Raw genomic sequence first — 19,683 nt, 5'->3', positions numbered from 1 at the left:
CTCTAGTATTCTTGCCTGGGAAATTCCATGGACAGAGAAGCCTGGCGGGCTACAGTCCATGGGGTTGTGAAGAGTTGGACACGACTGTGACTGAACGACAACAGCAGCATTCAAAAATCCATCAAATTGTTGCTAGGCAAAGAAGATAGGTATATTGACATACTAGATTAGGTCTACTAGGAACTTGGTCAGAGTTGGGAGAAATGAGTTCTTAGTGTATTTATCAGCTACATCCTTTATAACAATAAAATTCTTAGATTCTATTTCTGCTACACAGAGGACTTCCTTATACATAGAAAATGAAACATGTTTGGGTTGCCCTGGGTTGGATGACCCACCCCTGTGGCTGAGGGCAGGAGTACTAAGCCCAATATGGCTGCCTGGGGTCCACGTGGATAAGCAGAGAGCAGCTCTCAGAGAAGGGACATGTGCTGAGTTGAGTGGGAGTCCAAGCGGATGTTGACTTCCATGCTCTGTATCCACGCCTTCCTTACTCCTTGAGTGAGTGCTTGTAACACCTGTGCCTGGAACAATCCACTTCACAGCCTTGCTGACCCTCAGGGTTGGGTTTCATTCTTTATTAGTGAGTGGGCATGTGCTTGTTTAATACGGCTTTTGCCTGGAACCCTGCCTTATTAAGTCAAGTCGAGAACTGTCTTGGAAGCTGCACGTGGTTTTGGCACAGAACAGATCACAGAATCAGAAAAAAAGTGCTACCCAATTGACTTGCCCCCCAAAAGGTAGATTGGTTTTTGAGTATGGATGAAATATGTCTTAATTATAATTGTGGCACCTACTTTTGTAGACATCTCTTGTTTAAGATAATTTATTCTTGTTTTCCTAAACAGTTTTATTGAGGTCCACACTGGATTTTCAGCTCTGGAGGGCAAGAGATTTTTTTCCAACTGTGCTAGCAATGGTGTGTGTATCAGTAAATACCTTATTATGAGAACAGTTCAGATGGTTACAGTTTCACTTTCAAAGTTTAATCTGGTTCCTACCCCTCTATTCCCAGTTGTTAAATTCTCAGCGTCTCAGCAGTCATTTGAGTGACAATCGCTTGAGTGTTTTCATTCGGAAGCTGGCCCTTTGGTGCTTCAGGGTACACTGGGAAGGGAGGTCCTTGCAAGTGAAGTCTGGAATCTTCATATCACTCTTGAATTTTTTTTTTTTTTAATTCTCAGATATGACAAGTACAGTTAATTTTTAATTTCATTCTCATAGAACTTTTCCAGTGATGTTTAAAAGGCCATATCAAATATATGAATACTCTCACAAATGAGAGAAAATATTCACAAGATCTTAAAATATTCTGAATAATATTTTCTTTCTTTTTAGCTGTCTCCGTTATGAGGTACAGCGCCTCTGCTTTTGGGTTTGCAGTAAGTAACCTGAAATGTACTTTTATGAAGTTTTGCACGTTTCTCCCGGGCCCACAAATCTCACGCTGGGGCCTCTGATTTAAGAGGGTGATTAGCAGATGAGAGAGAGAGCATAACAAACATACCTTTTATGGAAGTTGTTTCTACAAACAATTATAATTTGATAGAAGTAAAGTGCAATGACAGTGTATAATTCTCAACAACAGATCAGGGCCACCATGTTTTCTGCAAATCCTTTAGAGGATTTTTTTTTTTTTTAGGGTTTAGCCCTTTCCCCAGCCCCTTAAGGTTGTAGGTTTGAAAATGGGCACACACTGAAGTGAAGCGTTTGCTGGTGTGGGCAAAGGTGATGTGAGTTAAGATGGGGCTGCCGTCAATAGGATGTCAGTCTTCAGCCAGACTAGGGGTACCCTGGTTTCTGAACCTGCTTCCTGATGGCAGCTGGTTACAGAAGATGGGTCTCAGATACTGAAAACTTGGGTAAAGTCTCCCCACATCTTCAAGAGAACATTAGTGCTTGTAGTTTTCCAGACGAGAAGTGTGTTGGGGTGAGGTGATTCATGCAAAGAAAGCTCATTTCAACAGCTCTCCTGCTTCAGGGCTTCCTGTACCCGATGGTGTGTGTTCCCTGTTCCCAAAGCCACTTTTCCCGTTGTTTTGAGGACTTAATGCTTTGAGGCTGGCAGATTCTTTTCAGAATCTTTTGAAAGGTGTGGACTGTCTCTCCAGAAATTACACATACGTCACCCTCCTACCCTGCCCACCTCTGTCACTCACACTCCTCTCTCCTTCCCCTCCTTTCTTCACTCTCTTCCTACACATTCACTTGTTCATTCGAACAAAAGCACTGGTTTTTGTATCCAATTTCACAGTGTTGGCAGACTTCGTGGAGCACCCTGGGTGACCCCACCCTCACCCCTGGACCCCAGGTAGAATAGTCCTATTGAGAGCCAGAAACACAGAGTCCTTGGCCCAAATTCTTTGCTTGGGATGGACAGGAAAATGCTGAAATCATATTGCCTGCCCTGGGGAGATCAATTTCACATGTGTCATAAGTGTCACCACCCCACCCCCATCACCAGCGTGCTGGTAGTCAGGGGTCCCTGGAGCAGAGCTCAGCGCACATAGAGTGTGGCTCTCCCCATACCCCCGGCAGCAAGTGGCCAGGAGGAGCCATGACCCTGGCATCACATGGGCGTGTTTGGTGCCCTGACTTAGAATTCCCAGGATCTCCACCTTGAGGATGCTGAGTGGCCAGCATTGTAATGATGTGAAGCCTCTTTGCTCTGAGGTCACTGGTTCAGATGTTCCAAGTCACAGAACAATTGCCATGTGTCTTCACAGTTGCAACCTATTAACTCTGGAAAACCACTAATACTGTGTCTCCTCCTTCTAGTTTGATGCCATCCTCGATGTCCTGTCATCGGCGATTGTCCTATGGCGTTATAGCAACGCGGCTGCTGTACACTCTGCCCATAGGGAGTACATGTAAGTGGATTTTTATCTTCTTTCACTTGCAGAACCCTTGCCACATAATCAGGCTGTCAGCATGGCTCACCTTGCAGCTTTGGTACAGTGATGAGAATGAGGTTCCCAAATTGCCTTTGAGAGTGGCTGGTGTGATATCACATATATGATTGGCCCCTTCTGGGATGCTCAGAGAGATGGGATGTCCCCTTATAATTTTCCCTGTTCTCTGCTCTTGAGCCTGGAGTGAATGTTTGTATGCTTATTTGTCTGTCCATCCATTCATCTATTCATTGATCAATCTGAAACTGCACAGCTCAGATTGGGACTTGAACCCACTGTCTTAATTGAAATCATATACTCAGTCTCAGGACTTAGTGAAGCTCAGATTCTTTATGTCTCAGCACAGAAAGAATTTAGTAAGAGACACAAAGTGACAGCTAAGAAGTGGATTTATTTAGAGAGATACACATTCCATAGACAGAATGTGGTCTGTCTCAAAAGGCTAGAGTGGCCGTGGGAGAAACACACTCCACAGAAGAAAATGTGGGCCATCTCGGAAGGCGAAAGGCCCTGAAATATGAGGTGGCTAATTGTTTCCTTTAAAAAAATTTTTTTTGTTTATTTGGTGTGCCAGATCTTAGTTGTGGCATGTGGAATCTAGTTCCCTGACCAGGGATCAAACCTGGGTCCCCTGCATTGGGAGCATGCAGTCTTAGCCACTGGACCACCAGGGAAGTCCTGGGGTGGTTAGTTTTATGGGCTGGATAATTTCATAGACTAATGAGTAGGAGGATTACTCCAACTAGCTTGGAGAAGGGACAAGGATTTCTAGGGCTAGGGCCATCACCCACTTTTTGGCCTTTTATGGTTTGCCTCAGAACTGCCATGACACTGGCGGGTACGTCATTTAGCTTGCTAGTGTATTACAATGAGCGTGTGTATAATGAGGCTTCAGGTCTACTGGGCGTTGACCCTTCCACCACCTTAGACCTAGTTGGTTCTAACCACTTTTTGTCATGTCCTATGTCAATGCCCCCATATCCTATGACATATGCCCATGTCATTCTTTTAAAGGTCATGCCCTACCTCCTTCCCTCCTGTTTCAAATCCATCTAACAATTCATTCATCCTTCCATCTTCTTTCTCTTTATGTTACTGAAATTTTTGTTCCTTTGAATTTTCATGCTTTTTTCCCCATTCTTTTTAAGTAAGATGTGTTCTCCACTGTGATTTACAGAGGACATTTTGAAAGCATTCCAAATTATTCTACTGGTCTTCTGTCCTTCTGTGTATTAGAAAATATTGCTTCCTCAGTCTCCACGTTTTTTGGGTGATTATTTATCTTTGAAGTACTTGTATTTGTGACCATAAAGCGTGTGTCTTTTTCAATTTCCATTTTTTATATTCTTGGTAATTCCCAGGTTCCAAAGTCAGATTTGTTGACTTTGAATCTCAGCTCTACAACTTGTCAGCTTTGTGACCGTGGGAAGCTATCTTAACTGCTCTATGCTTTGTTTCCTTATCTGGAAAAAAGGGGGTATTTGACAATTATGTGAGTGAGATACTAATCATCATGATATATGACATGATATCATATTATATATATAAACTTATGACAGTGTCTGGCATGTAGTTCAGTAAACTTTAGCTGCCATCATTATTAATTATTAAGGGCGTTCCCCTGAGACTGCGTCACCGTGGCTTGTCATTAGAGCAAGAGCTTTACTCCACTTCTATAGCTTTTGGACATCTGAATACAAATGAGGAAATGCCCTGTTGTTTGTGGTGGTGCCTAGACAAGAGGTACTCTTGATGGAGAACCTGTGTCACACTCAGCCATATAAATGTTGAGTGTCAGGGGACTCAGGAAATAGTAATATATCTGAGGTTGCTTGTGCCAAATGGAAGGCTTTTGAAAGATGATGCCAAAACGGACTCACAAATGAGAGCCAATTTTAGTTTAGTTTTGGCTTGAGACAGAGCACTAAAGCTCCTTTTGAGTGTTAAATTAGCCCTTTTAAGAAATATAATTAAAATATCAAATCTGTGACATCATAGATGATGTTATTTAGGATAAAGTTAATTTTTGAAAAAGTGAGTCCATTTACTGGTTGGAAAAATCAAGAAGCAATAGTAGTAAACTGATTTTGCAAAAGATAATGATGGTTCCATAGTGATCAAAGTTGAATTACCACCTGTCTAGCCAAAGGAACCCTGAATACATCTACCCAGGCTGTTGCTGATTGGTCTTTGAGGAATACAGTAAGAACAGTCTAGAGAGTGCAGTATAGAGATATGCTTGACTTTCAAGAGCTAGTTCCCTATCCTGTCAGATGAACACATTCTTTGGATCCATAGTTCTGTTACCAACATGGCAGCCACTGAGGCTCTTTTAGCATTTATATGTGGCTGCTCCTAACTGAGAGGTTAATACACACACCAATACACTATTAACAGAGGTTAATAAAATATACACCAAATCCTGAAGATGTAAGAAAAAAGAATATAAACATTTTATTAATATTTAGAAAACAATATGGATTACTTGTTGATATAAGAATATTTGGGATATATTGGGTTAAATAAACTATTACAATTTTACTTCTGTTTACATTCTTAATGTGGCTTTTAGAAATTTAAAATGACATATGGGACATGTATTAAATTTCTGTTGGGCCTTGCCCTCTGAAAAGAAAGCTCTTCCCTCTGCCTTGCTTATTTTAGCATTGATAATCCAGAATTTGATTTGCAATTCTAGAAAGAATTGTGCTCACTGCTTCTCAATTTCTCTTTTCTAATTTGCTTTTTAAATCTGATTTCCTTTATGCTAAAGTGAGTCTCTTACATATTAGTCACAAAGCCACAAATTATTGTGGCTTTTCTATAGTGTTGGGATCTCAGTGAAACCAGGTGGCCAGCATGTTATCCAACATTGATTGATGATAAGAAATGTCATTGGTTTCACTGTTTTTAACGATCCCCAAATATATACCCTTAAAAATGTATCTTTAATAATACCCATAAGGCAGAAACTCACCAGTTTGCTTTGATAATTCCCAGATGATTGTTCCATGTGATGATGCCCATGGATTCATTTGGAGATTCTTAATCTAGAAATTAAAACAACACTCAGAATCCTCTGTATTGTTGGTTTAGTTTAGATTTTTAATCCCTGGCTCATGCCATGTAAATTAAAAATTCATGAAATCACTGCCAGCTGAGAAACTGGTGTTTGCATATTAATGAGCATGAATAATTATAAGGGGCAAAGCTAGAAAAACTACTGGCTTTCAGTTAGTTGCTGGAGAATAAGTTTTGAGAAAATGAGGAAATATCCAACCAGTCCTTAGTTAACTCTTCTAACTTTCCCTCTTTTGTTTCTAAGCTTCAGAGTGCGTCTTGAACTTGGAATTGCCAATGCAAAGTGATAGAAACCCTGCTCAGCCTTCTGCCTGATGACTGTGGGCACTGACTGTGGATGTGGTGGGTGTTTGATACTCAGAGGGAGAGAGTGTGCCTTCAGCCCCGCCACAGAGCAGAGTGCCAATAAGCTTTGCTTTGTGTCACACTTTTTTATTGTGGGGAAAAACATATCGTATTTACCATCTTAAATATTTTAAGTTTACAGTTCAGTGGTGTTAGGTGTATTCGCAGTGTTGTGGGCAGATCTCGCAAATTGAGACTCCATACTGATTACACAGCTTCCTATTACCCCTCCCCCAGAGCTGGGTAACTGCTGTTCTACTTTCTCTCTCTATGAATTTGACAACTCTAGGTAGGTCCCTCACATAAATGAAATGATACAGTTTTTGTCCTTTTGTGACTGGCTTGTTTCACTTAGCATGATGTCCTCAAGGTTTACCCATGTTATAGCATGTATCAGAGTTTCTTTCCTTTTGAAGGCTCTGTAACATTCCATTGTATGCATAGACCATATTTTGTGTATCCTTTCATCAACCAATAGACATGTGGGTTGTTTTCCCCTCAGCCTTAATAAATAATGCACTGTGAGCATGGATGTACAAATATCTCTTCATTGACCCTGCTTTCAATTCTTTTGGAAATACACCCAGGAGTGAGATTGGTGAGTCATGTGGTAGGACTATTTTTAATGTTTTAAGAAACCTCCATACTGTTTTTCCATAGCAGTTGCTCCATTTTATAATTCCACCAACTAGTTATCTATTTTGAAAAGCTCCAAGTTTAATCGGTTACCATCTTGTCGTAGGGAATATGTATATGGGGAAAGCGAACCGTCGGGCTTACGTGTTGTCAGGGCTTTCAGGAGACCCTGATAGAAGCAGGGGCAAGGGAGGGCTTCTGAGAACATACCAGGACATCCAGATGGCTGAGGGCTGGGAGGGAGGACCAGACAAGGTGAGTGAGTAGTCATGTTGGATTAGAATCCCACTTCTGTTGGTGGCTGTTGGTGTGGGGCACTATCTTGACAATGGGATGCTAAGAACCAGGATTTCACAGGTGGTTCATTTATTGTGTGGATTTAGGGTGGGAGTGAGTGGCTGATAACCTACTTACCCCTCCCCCCCCATCACCTTTCCCCTTTGGTAACCATAAGTTTATTTTTATAATCTGTGTGTCTATTTTGTAAATAGGTTCATTGGTGTCATTTAAAAAAAAATTAAATTCCACATATGAATGATACCATATTTACATATTTATCTTTCTCTGTCTCAGCCAGGTTCCATTAGGGTAAGGGGTGAGGGAGAGAGGCAGAAAAGTCTGGGTAGGTAGAAACTGGGAGTAGGATGAAAGCGTTAGTGGGGAAAGGAGCAGGGCCACCCAGGAGGGTACCGAGGAGTGTGGTTACAGGGTGGGGTGGTGACGGTTGTCCTGGTGATTGTGGGCTTGAGGCCACACAAAAGAATGCTGCTCTCTTTGTGCACTTAGATTGTCATCTCTGAGGTTCGCTAAGTGAGGAAAGCCTGGAGCCAAACCGTGTTTAAAGTCTTTTCTCTTTGGTTTTAACAAATGAGGTTTGCATCCACACAGACTGTTTGGACATATGAACAAAACTTCTGTGAGCACACAAAGAAGACTGGCAGCAGGGTCGCCTCTGGGAGGGGCACTGGGGACAGAAAAGAGGGGAGACACTTTCTTTGTATCCTTCAGACCAGAGCTGTGCACTGAACTCTCTGTGATAATGGACATGTTCTCTGTACTGTCCAGTATGGTAGCCATTAGGCACATGTGACCTTTGAGCCCTTGACATATGGCTAGAATGATGGATGATCTGGATGTTAAACTTTATTTAATGTCAATTAATTTAAATAGTCACACCTGTGACTAGTGGCTACCATGTTGAACAAAGCCTCTTTAACTGGTTTGATCATTTTTTTTAGTCACTAAGTCGTGTCGACTCTTGCGATCCCTTGGACTGCCAGGCTCCTCTGTCCATGGGTTTCTCCAGGCAAGAATTCTGGAGTAGCTTGCCATTTCCTTCTCCAGGGGATCTTCCCAACCTAGGAATTGAACCCGGGTCTCCTGCATTGCAGCATCATTTTTAATCTATTAAAAAAACCCAACAGACAAAGTTGTTAATAAATCAGTGTCCAGGGAATTTGGAAATGAGAGGAAGATATGGCGGGGAGGAGGTGATGGAGCCAGAGGGTGTGGGGGAAATTAGTGCAGGAGGAACTTGGCAAGATTGGAAGACATGGAGAATTTCACGCCTCTCTTAGCCATGCCCAGCCCTGGGTACCATGTAAGTCCACAGGAAGTATCACAGCCTCCCGCTGCCGTCTGCTGTGGAGGGCCATCAGGATGCTTGCCACGGAAGGTACAGCTTGATGCTCGCTGGGGGCCGGTGACATTTTGCATATGATTGCAGCACAGGTGGGAGGCCCCCCCCGAAGGTGTCCCAGTGCCAGCTGTCTGTTTGGGCTATTTATCCATCAACTCCCTGAGATGGAGAGGTGGAGGCAGATGGGAGGCTGTGCACCTTTACAGGCTTCTCATCCTGCTACAATGAAGCAAAAACGCAGCCTGCGAGGTTGTTCTCTTGTGCCAAATGTACCTCCAAATGGCATTACGCTCTGCATCATTTCGGGAAGCAAATGTGAGAGGAATGGAGAAGTATTCTTAGAGAGACAGAATCTTTTGTGTGTCTTCTGTGAAGAAGCTGGGACACACTGATTCTCAAGGAGGCAGGGCATTCACTCTGTTTCTCTTTTCATTTTGCTTGGCCTGAACACTGCCAGTTGACAGGATAGCTTGATAGTCTTTTGATTCCTGGTTTCAGTAGCATCCTTGCTGGTTTTGAAGCCAGTGCCAGAAATTGAAAAAAAAACTGATGCAGTCAAGAAAGGATGGGTTGATAATTTGCTTCTGGCATCTAGTCTAAGTAGATTGCAAAGGCGAATGTTGTACCAGGAACATAAAATAGTACCACATCCCCCCATCCCACCTTCTCAGGGAGCATCCTATCTGATCATAAATTGAGGGCTCTGGGAAGGCGAATTGCATTTTCCCCACATTTGTCTAGTGCTCTTAACTTTACAAAGCTCTAGAGTGTGTTTCAGCTCAAGAACAGACCTTGAACTAGAAAAATAAATAACTTCGGAGATGCCCTCTGTGACTGATGAGAGCTAATGTAGAAGGTAGGGTCTTGATAGCAGGACACGAGCTCATTCATCTGCCTGGAAGAATTTGGGTTTAGTCTTGCCTGAAGGCAGAAGGGAGTTGCTTTCCACTGTCAGGAAAAGAACATATGAAACCTGCCAGACATAGACATGATATTGATGGGTTGTTATGCAGTGGGCAGGATGTATATTAGAAGAAGGAGGGTAGGTTTGATCCCTGTTACAAGTTAAATTGTGTGTCACTGAAAGATGTTGACGTTCTCACCCCCTGTACTACAGAATGATAGTTTATTGGAAAATAGGATCTTTGCAGATGTCTGTAAGTTAGACAAGGTCTGAATCCAGTAAGATTAGGGTCCTTGTGAGAAGAGTAGACACATAGAGACAGCGGCACTCAAGGAGAAAATGACTGTGTGACAGTAGAGGCAGAGTTCAGAGCTAAGGGATGCAAGGGTTGTTGGTAAACCCCAGCAGCTAGCAGAGGCAAGGAAGGCTTCTGCCCTGCAGGTTTCAGAGAGAGTGTGGGCCTGCAAACACCTTGATTTCAGGACTTTGAGACCCCAAAACTGTAAGATAGTAAGTTTCTTTTGTTTTAAGCCCCCCAGTTTGTGGTGCTTCGATAACAGCAGCACAGGAAACTAATACTCTCCCTGAGAAGAGTTCTCTATCAGACCTGCACTCATTTGCTCTGAGCTTCAGTGATACATTCATCTTTTGAAATTTCAGTTTTCTCATGTGTGAAAGGAGGAGGGCCATAATAGCTACCAAAGGTCACTGAGATGAAGCTTAAACATGGTATTGAATGTGATGTCAATATATGCTCAAAAATGTCAGATCATTATGTTCCATCTTGAGAGTTTTGAATTTTTTTTTCCAGTCATACTGGGATAGTTTTTCATTGTCTGCACTATTGTTCTGTTTTCCTTTTCAAGAGTGTGGGATAAAAGACTCTACAAAGAAAAATGGGAAAAACTCAAATACATGCTTTGGCATATGTAGAAAGTTGCTGTCAACCTTGAGATATGGAGTAGCAGTGTAGTGAAGTGATAAAAGATTATTCCTGATTTCATCTCACACACTGCCCCCACCCCTGCAAAGTCTGAAACAGGACAAAGCAATACATGATCACTGTAAAATTTGAGGTAATTTCTAGTGGCACAAATACAATAAAACGTACTAGCTCTAGGACCCCCTGGAACTAACATTTCGATGGTGTGTGTGTGTGTTTGGCGTGTGTGTGCACTAAAGCACTCATGTGCATGGTTACACATACATCCTTTTTTCCCCACATAAAGAGATGATCTATATTTACCCCTTTGAAAACTGGGTTTCTCTGCTACCACCATGTTTTGAACATCTTCTCATCTTAGGACAGAGATATGTTATTTTTTTTATAGCTATGCAGTATTCTATGTATGGATTTAACATAATTTGTTTAAGCAATTTTCTACTGAAGACATGGGTTGTTTTCAAAGTCTTGGGATTAGAAACAACCTGAAATAACTGTCCTTACACATTTTTATTCTTACGCTTGTCCTCTTATTTCTTAAGGATAAATTACTAGACATCTGGGTCAAATAATATGCTAACTTACAGTTGTGATACCTGGTGTTAAACTGTGCTCCAAAAAGGTCATACTGATTTACATTCCCACTGCCAGGGGTGAGGATGTGTGTTTACTCACTTTTGCCAGCACTGTGTTCTCATTCTTTTCAATCATAGCCCCCTGTCCAGGTGGAAAATTGAATTCTCTATGTTAAAGTACATGTTAAAAAAATGTTAGTCACCAGTCTAGCTGAGCATATTCGCATATGTGTTTTTGGCATTTGTATTTCTTTTGGAAAATGGGTTGCCAGAATTTCAAATAGGATTAAAAGTCTTCTATTTCCATTTTGGGACATTGCCCAGACTCTGGTTGCTAGAACTTTGGTGACTGAGGAAGTACAACTTCCTTCTTGCTCTGGCCACCGTCACTCATAATTTTTTTCTTTCTTTTGCTGTGCCATATTTTTTTTCCTTTCATAAATCTAATTACCTATGATGTATTTAATGTAGTAGTAGATTTTTTTATTGTCCATCACCCTCGCAAGATTTTATACTCACAGAAACAAGAGTATTCCTTAACTGTCTTGTTCTTTTTATCTCCTAGAACAATGCCTGGCATTTAGTAGGTGCTGGTTAAAGAGTTGTGAAATAAAAAATTGAGCTATGGAACCCCTGCATCTTTTTTTAAATTAATTTTTATTGGAGTATAGTTGCTTTGCAGTGTTGTGTTAGTTTCTAATGTACAGCAAAGTGAATCAGCCATACACATACATCTCCTCCCTTTTGGACTTCCTTCCCATTCAGGTCACCAGAGTGCATTAAGTAGAGTTCTCTGTGCTAGAAGTTTGTTAACTGTTTCGCAGATAGATGGAACATGTATCTCATTTGTTATCTGCTTTATACATAGTATCAATAGTGTGTATGTGTCAGTTCCAGCCTCCCAATTCCTCTCACCCCTGCCTTTCCCCCTTGGTGTTCATACATTTGTTCTTTATGTCTGTGTCTCTATTTCTGCTTTGCAAATAAGATCACCCATTGGAACCACTTCATCTTATGTAAAGTTTTCATAGCCTTTATTAAGAGTGTAATAAGTATTCCCTGAGCACCTGCTCTGTGCCAGGTATGCCAGGATGTGCGTTAGGTACAGGTATTATTTAACACTTAATAGAAATGGTGAATACTGCTCCTGAAGGCTCATGGCTGGTAAATGGATGCGCCTGGGGTTTGAACCTAGGTCTTGCTTGCCTGGACATTTGCATGTCACCATTATGCAACCCTGCCTCTCCAGGTGAGCATTTGTGTGTCTTAGTTATACCACTTTTTAAAAACATCCCTTCCACCCCCAGAAATGACCCTTGCTAGCAATTAACTGCAACCTAAAATAAATGGAGGGAGAGGGAAAGTGGAATTAAGAACTATAAAATTAGGCAACGTGAAGTGCAGTCCTGGGCTTTGGTTCTGTGTGTGGTGGTGAGGTGGTTGGCAGTTGGCCAGACAAGGATAAACTGCCCGGGCCACCTTGGGACAGGCTAAGGACTGGAGTGGCTCTCCCAGGAGCAGGTGGTCGTGTCCTGGGTCACCTGGCAAAGGACGGCCGTGACAGGCACGGTAGCCCTTGGTATCTGAAAAGCCTTGCAAATGAGGGTCACTCGCCTTAGCTGTCATGCTCTTTGCAGCTTTAGTTGCTGATTTCAGGCCAAGCTGGCAGCTGAGTGGGGCTTTCTGGATCCTGGGCTGAGGGCTTTGCCGTCAAGGAATAGGAGCCAGTGCTGGTCCCCAGCTGTGGCCTCTTCTCTGGTACCTGCTGCAGGTCGGGGTGCTTGCTGTTTAGTTTCACCCTCAAGATGGTCACCCTTTGGAAATTTGGGCCTGAAAGTCTCGTTGTCTGTCATCCTTTTATCTTCCATTCTGGGCTGCGGTAGCCTAAGCCACTGCCTGTTCTTGGAGGTGAATGGACTTAGTTCAGGAGCCCTCTTTGAAGTGGGGAGGTCTGAGGCCTTTGAGAATGAGGCCTGTCTCTTTGTGGCCACCTTTGCTGGCAGGAGACGTTGGTACACACTTTCCTTCCTCTGAGGAGTCCTATTTTCAGAGGAAAACTCTGAGGGCTTGGGTCCTTCACAGTTGTCTTTGAAGGTTCAGGGTCAGAATTTTCATGCGTATTTCTTTTCCCTTCAGTCTCTAGAGCTTGTCCTGTGTGTTAGCTGTTGAACATGTAAAATGAAATTTTGTATAGTACTTGCTACTAATGACTGCTGCTGCTAAGTCGCTTCAGTCGTGTCCGACTCTGTGCGACCCGATAGACAGCAGCCCACCAGGCTCCCGTCCCTGGGATTCTCCAGGCAAGAACACTGGAGTGGGTTGCTATTTCCTTCTCCAGCTACTAATGACTAGTTAACACTAAAATGTTGATGTTGGTGATAGCCGGTGGTGACTTTCTTCTTTATGCTTTCTGATTTTTCTGAAAAACATTTTATAAGGTACATGTGTTAGTTTTGTAATCCTATCAAGCTCACTATTTTTCCTCTGGGGGAGTATAAAAGGCAAGCCAGCATGGGAACAAAGAATAAAGCCCTCCTCTCCGCTCTGTTGGTTTTCCCTGCCATGATTACCCTATGGGTGCTGCTCTTCTTACCGTCAATGTCACAGGGTGCTTTTAGCTGTGATACTAGATTTAGGAAGGGACCCAGCACAGCTCATGTAGCCTTCCTTTGCGGGTTGGGGGTGGGGGGAGTCAGTCAGTGAAATTGCCTTGATTGTAATTCTGGTAACTTTTTTCTCCCTGTCTCCTTTCTCTAAATAGATACATCCTTTTGAGCTTTTAGTTAGCACAGGCTTTACAAACATCTCTATATGATTTGGCTTCTTCGTATCACTAAATAGAAAGCAGCTAAAGGGATACTTCAGCTTTTTGTTTTTTTGTTTATTGAGAATAGTTTATACCCACCTCATAAAATGGTTATGAAGAGCCAGGAAGATAATGTAGGTAAAGTTTCTGGTCATAGTACTGCTTGTTACATACAGTAGGTATTGGATAAATAGGGTTATTTTTAACAGTAGGCTTTCTAGGCAAAATAGAGAAAGCTTTTTTTTTTTTTAATGGCTTTAGTGAAGCAGACTCGGAGATCTAGAGAACAAACTAGTGATTACCAGTGGAGAGAGAGAAGGGGGCAATAAAGGAGTGGGGAGGAAGAGGTACAAACCATTAGGTATAAAATAAGCTACACAGTAAACAACAAGGACCTACTGTATTGGCACAGGGACCTCTCAAGTAAGTGGAATCATATTTTACTTAGCATGTTTTCATCCCTTACTTAGTCTGTCATTTAGCATAGTGTTTTCCACATCTCCATACCGTAGTGGGTATCAGTGTTTCCTTTTTGTTGCTGTATAATATTCCACTGTATGGATGTGCCACAGTTAATTTATCCCTCCCTCCATTGATGGACATATGTGTTGTTTTACATTTTAGCTTTTATGAATAATGCTGCTGTGAACATTTCTGTGCAGCTGTTTGCATGGAGACATGCTTTCATTTTAAGGGGATTTATACCTAGGAGTGGAATTGCTGGGTTATATGGTGACATTTGAGGAATTGTCAAACTGTTCTCCAGAGTTGCTGTACCGTTTTACATTCCTGCCAGCAATTTGAGGGTTCTAATTCCTCCATATCCTTGCCAGCACTTGTTATTATCTGTCTTTTTGATTCTCGCCATGCTAGTGGGTGTGAGTAATATCTTTGTGGTTTTGATTTATATTTGAGAGTTCACATGCTTTGGAAAAATCACCCTTTTCTTCCTTTGTTTTAGTCTTGGTCTTGATTCCCACAGACCCTTTAGAAGTTGCATTACTCCTGCTAGTCAGGTGGCTTGGGTCCAGAGAAGCCCTCCTCGGAGAGGTCCTCCATCCCACTGATGATGTCCTCTGGCCTCCTTCCGGCTCTGTGGAGTCTGGCTCTTGGCCTTCCAGGCTGAGGTTTGGTTTTAATGGCACAAGGACAGGGGACTCAGCGTAATCATGCTTGTAGAATTGACTATAAAAATAAGGTGCAGTTTATCGGTGGATGCAAAATGTCTCCATCGTAAGACCTTGTCTGGGTATCCATGTGGTTCTTCCATGTTTGTCCCTGTAGGTAGACCAGTGTAGAAATGCCAGGCATTGGAACAAGCAGGGGTTAGATGGATCGGTGTTTAGTGGATTGGGCTCTGAGACCCTGATATTGGCATATTTTGTAGCATGTGCTCAGTTGTGTCTGACTCTGTGACCCTGTGGACTATATAGCCTGCTTGCCCGGCTCCTCTGTTCATGGGATTTTCCAGGCAAGAATACTGGAGTGAGAGGGTCATTTTCTCCTGCAGGGGATCTTCCCAACCAAGGGATTGAACCCGAGTTTTCTTTCATTTCACACATTGGTTCTTTACCAACTGTGCCACCAGCAGAGATACTATTCAGGACTAAAAGGAACCACCTTTGAGACCAGGCTACTGGCTGAGAGTCTGTCTCCTTTGAAAAACACACTTTGGAGGGATTTACCATATTTGTCTTCATGATTAATTTTTCTTTGTGTTTCCTTAGTTGACCAACCCATTTTTGTTTTATGAGATTTTTCTTCAGTTATGTCAATAGTGTCACCATCTGGTAGCAATGGAGAACTTCCCATTCTTTTCTTTTTTTTAATTTGTGTTTTGAGTGCCTATAGGCCCTAAACATGGAGAAGGCAATGGCAACCCAATCCAGTACTCTTGCCTGGCAAATCCCATGGATGGAGGAGCCTGGAAGGCTGCAGTCCATGGGGTCGCTAAGAGTCGGACACGACTGAGCGACTGAGCGACTTCACTTTTCACTTTCATGCATTGGAGAAGGAAATGGCAATCCACTCCAGTGTTCTTGCCTAGAGAATCCCAGGGACAGGGGAGTCTGGTGGGCTGCCGCCTATGGGGTCGCACAGAGTCGGACACGACTGAAGTGACTTAGCAGCAGCAGGCCCTAAACATACAGCTGTGACTTTCATAGCCTGTCAGGGAACGCTTGCCCAGCATTGGAGAGCTGGGATGTATGCTGATGATTTGCACCAAGCACTGCTGGACTCCAAAACCTGATGCTGCCTTCATTTTGAGATGGCTCCCTGTAGATTTTGCTTGGCTGAGAAGCCCCATGCATTCCTTGTGTGTTGATGGCAGGAATAACTTGGGTCCCGAAGTAACCGGGAGTCAGGAGAGAACAGCTGGAAACAGCCCCAAATCTTCATCAGCACCCACAGGGATGTCTCAGGGCTTCACAGTAAGTTGGAAAGGGTTGGTGAATGGATCTCCTTTCTTTTTCCCCACAGCTCAGAAAGAAGTCATCTTTCAAATTTAAGAGGCCCAAAAACCATGTTTCAGTTCTGTTTCTGCTACACATAATGTAACTCCCTTTTGCTTTTATCTCCTCATCTATTAGGTAAAGATTAATCTTCATACCTGCCTTGGGGGTGTCAAGTAAAATATGAAAAGAAGGTATGTTCTGAAGAGTCAAAGTGTTACATGTTGTGTGTGTATACATGTGTATGTACATATACATACACAAGTATACATAATATATCAGATCAGATCAAATCAGTCACTCAGTCGTGTCCGACTCTTTGCGACCCCATGAATCGCAGCACGCCAGGCCTCCCTGTCCATCACCAACTCCCGGAGTTCACCCAGACTCACGCCCACCGAGTCAGTGATGCCATCCAGCCATCTCATCCTCTGTCGTCCCCTTCTCCTCTTGCCCCCAATCCCTCCCAGCATCAGAGTCTTTTCCAATGAGTCAACTCTTCACACCAGGTGGCCAAAGTATTGGAGCCTCAGCTTCAGCATCAGTCCCCCCAATGAATATTCATCCCCTAAAAACAAGCCTGACTTTACCTACTTTTAGATCAAAGTTCAAATCCTCATCCTGTCCCAAGGTGAGTGAGGCCAAGATGATGGGAAAACCAGACTCTCCAAGGTGCAGTTCTTCCAGGATGTAAAGTTATGTACCAGAGTCTAAAATTACATTCCCTTCAAAAATAGTGGTGGTACAGAGGCTCTGTTGACAAGTCCTGTCTAAGAATGGATGGAAATTTGACAAATGACACATTTACATATTGCAATACCCTCTTTTATCCTTCTATTGAGTAAGCATTTTGTTTGCTCCAGTTAAGACCAATTTGGCTGTGTATCTGCTCTTCCTCAGGGCTCCTTTGGCTGCTGGGGTTGACAATTCAGGAAAAGTGGTCCTGGAGGGGTTCCTTCCTGACTTCTGTATGTGTAGGAAGGATTCATGAATAGAGACTTCTGTGAAGTATGAGTGACTCTAAACCTCATCCCTCTTTTGAATTCTGTAGCTCATTTGCATTTTTGGGTGATGATCTAGACATCTGGTTTCTGGTCAGATAGGTGTTCTGTCAATTGTGAGGAGCTAAACTGAATTATTTATTTGTTCACCTCATATGTGAGGAAATAAACTTTGGGCTTCCCAGATCGCGCAGTGGTAAAGAATCTACTTTCCAGTATAGGAGACTCAAGAGACAGGCATTTGATCCCTGGGTTGGGAACATCTCCTGGAGGAAGAAATGGCAACCCTCTCCAGTATTCTTACCTGGAAAATTCCATGGACAGAGGAGCCTGGCGGGCCACAGTCAACAGGGTTGCAAAGAGCTGGACACGACTGAGTACACATACTCCACTCCAAACTTTGTTTTGAAAAAGTCCAGTTTTCCTGATCAGGAGATGTATTTTCTAACACCTGACTCTGATATGTACTCATTGACTCAACAGTGATTTGTTGAGTGCACACCAGGGGCCAGGTACTTTTTGAGACACCAAGGAACAGACACACGCTTCCGCTCTAATGGACCTAAAAGGAGGTGACAGAGAGCACCGTAATTGTATAGAGAAGTAAGAGCCATGAAAAAAATCAGCCAGGTATTGTGACAGAGAATGTGTGAAGGGCTTCTCTGAAGTTGGGGGTCAAAGAGGGTCCCAGAACTGTATTTCGGATGGCAGGAAAGGGCCTGGAAGAGAAACATCTCTGGGCAGAGTGATTGCTGCAAACAGAGGCCTGAATGTGGGAACCAGCTTGGTGTGTATGAAGGTCAGAAAAAAAGGTTCTTGTGACTGGACCCAGTTAGTGGGAGGTGGGAGGAGAGATGAACCCAGGAGGTGGACAGGACTTTGGGGCCCTTGGGAGGAATTTTGATGATAAGAGCCGTGGGAAGCCTTGGGCAAGTTAAGCTGGCGGGAGGGGCATGAATTGATCTGGTTATATAATTGATGTCAGAGAGCTCAGGTGGTTTGTCATAAGGAAATTTGGCCGTTCTTGTAAATGTGTGAAGCTGTTTGTTGTTTCTTTAAAAATGAAAATATTTTTATTCATTTCACCAGTTGTAATTACACATATTTGTGGGTCAAATACGTTTCAATTCATAACATTTTTTTGAGAATTAAAAAAAATTATTTTATATTGGAGCATAGATAATTAACAATGTTGTGATAGTTTCAGGTGGACAGCAAAAGGACTCAGCCTTACGTATATATATATATATACATGTATCCATTCTCCCCCAAAGTCCCCTCCACCCAGACTGCCACATAGCATTGAGCTGAGTTCCCTGTGCTATACAGTAGGTCCTTGTTAGCTATCCCTTTTAATACAGCAGTGTGTACATATTGATCCCAAACTCCCTAATGCTTGATTTTTTTTTAAACAAAATGTTAGTTCATATAAATTTTAAAGTGAAACTTGGTCTCATTCATACTTACTTTCATCCTTTCCTCTTTCTCCCCCTGAAAAGAGAATTACACTGAACAGTTGTGTGTATGTTTTTCCAGAATATTTTCTATGTGAATACAATCTAATACACCACCCATATGCTTTACACACACACACACACACACACACACGACTAGGTGTAAATGAAAATAGAATCTGTACATATTGTTCTGGAACTTTCCTCCTTTTTCAACATAAAACCCAAGGACATTTTCAAATCTCCTACCTATGGATCTAACCTACACTTTTTAATGGCCTCATGGTTTTGTTGTTGACTCTACCAGAATTGATTTTGCACTCTATTGAGAAATCTGAGTTGTTCCAGTTTTTCTGTTGTAAGCTATAATGCCATCTACTGCTTGTGTGTGAATCTGTACATACCTCTTTGTGTCTGAAATATGGGGTGCTTTTTTTCTTTAATGAGAGGCGGACTGTGAGTTGAAAAGTCCTGTAGTGTATCCTAGCCAAGTCTGTTTTCTGAATGCGGGTGAATGCTGGTCTGTTGGCAAGAGCATGCCTCACACAGGAGACCTGTCAGTCCTCACGTATGGTGGGGCTGTTGTTTGCCCCTGCTTCGTAACCTTGGCAGTTCTTGGAGTGGCCAACGTGATTGGAAACAGTGCCAGCCACAAATGCAGGGGAGAATGAGGAACATATGCAGGGGCTGGTAAGCTTACCTACTTTGTATGCATGTCAAGCTGGCAGGATTCCCCAGGCACCCCTCACTGTGTGGGCCCAGCTGCAGGTCTGCATGTTTTCCTGAATATCATGAGTAACTAAAGCCCGGGGACAGGCTTACAAACAATCAACTACACAAAGCTAGGTCTGCCCTTTGCATAATTAACCTGCGATTCTGCATTTCCAGAAATGTGATTGTCGGAGGGAGTGCCAAGCCCATTCAGGATCAAATA

At 42.7% G+C, this 19,683-nt stretch overlaps 1 protein-coding gene across 1 annotated transcript in view; it reads left to right on the top strand.

The window, feature by feature from the left end:
- The window catches only part of TMEM163 (transmembrane protein 163), a 273,683-nt gene that overhangs the window by 173,448 nt on the left and 80,552 nt on the right, over positions 1–19,683 (top strand). Inside the window, exons 3-4 of the mRNA XM_070389609.1 lie at positions 1,339–1,382; positions 2,779–2,870. Of these exons, the coding sequence (XP_070245710.1) occupies positions 1,339–1,382; positions 2,779–2,870 (136 nt within the window). The remainder of the gene's footprint in view (positions 1–1,338; positions 1,383–2,778; positions 2,871–19,683) is intronic.

This window comes from Bos mutus, chromosome 2 (genome assembly GCF_027580195.1).
Source record: "Bos mutus isolate GX-2022 chromosome 2, NWIPB_WYAK_1.1, whole genome shotgun sequence".
Taxonomy (NCBI): Eukaryota; Metazoa; Chordata; class Mammalia; order Artiodactyla; family Bovidae; genus Bos; species Bos mutus.
The sequence above is the reverse complement of the archived record's forward strand: the minus strand, read 5'-3'. Positions and strand labels throughout refer to the sequence as shown.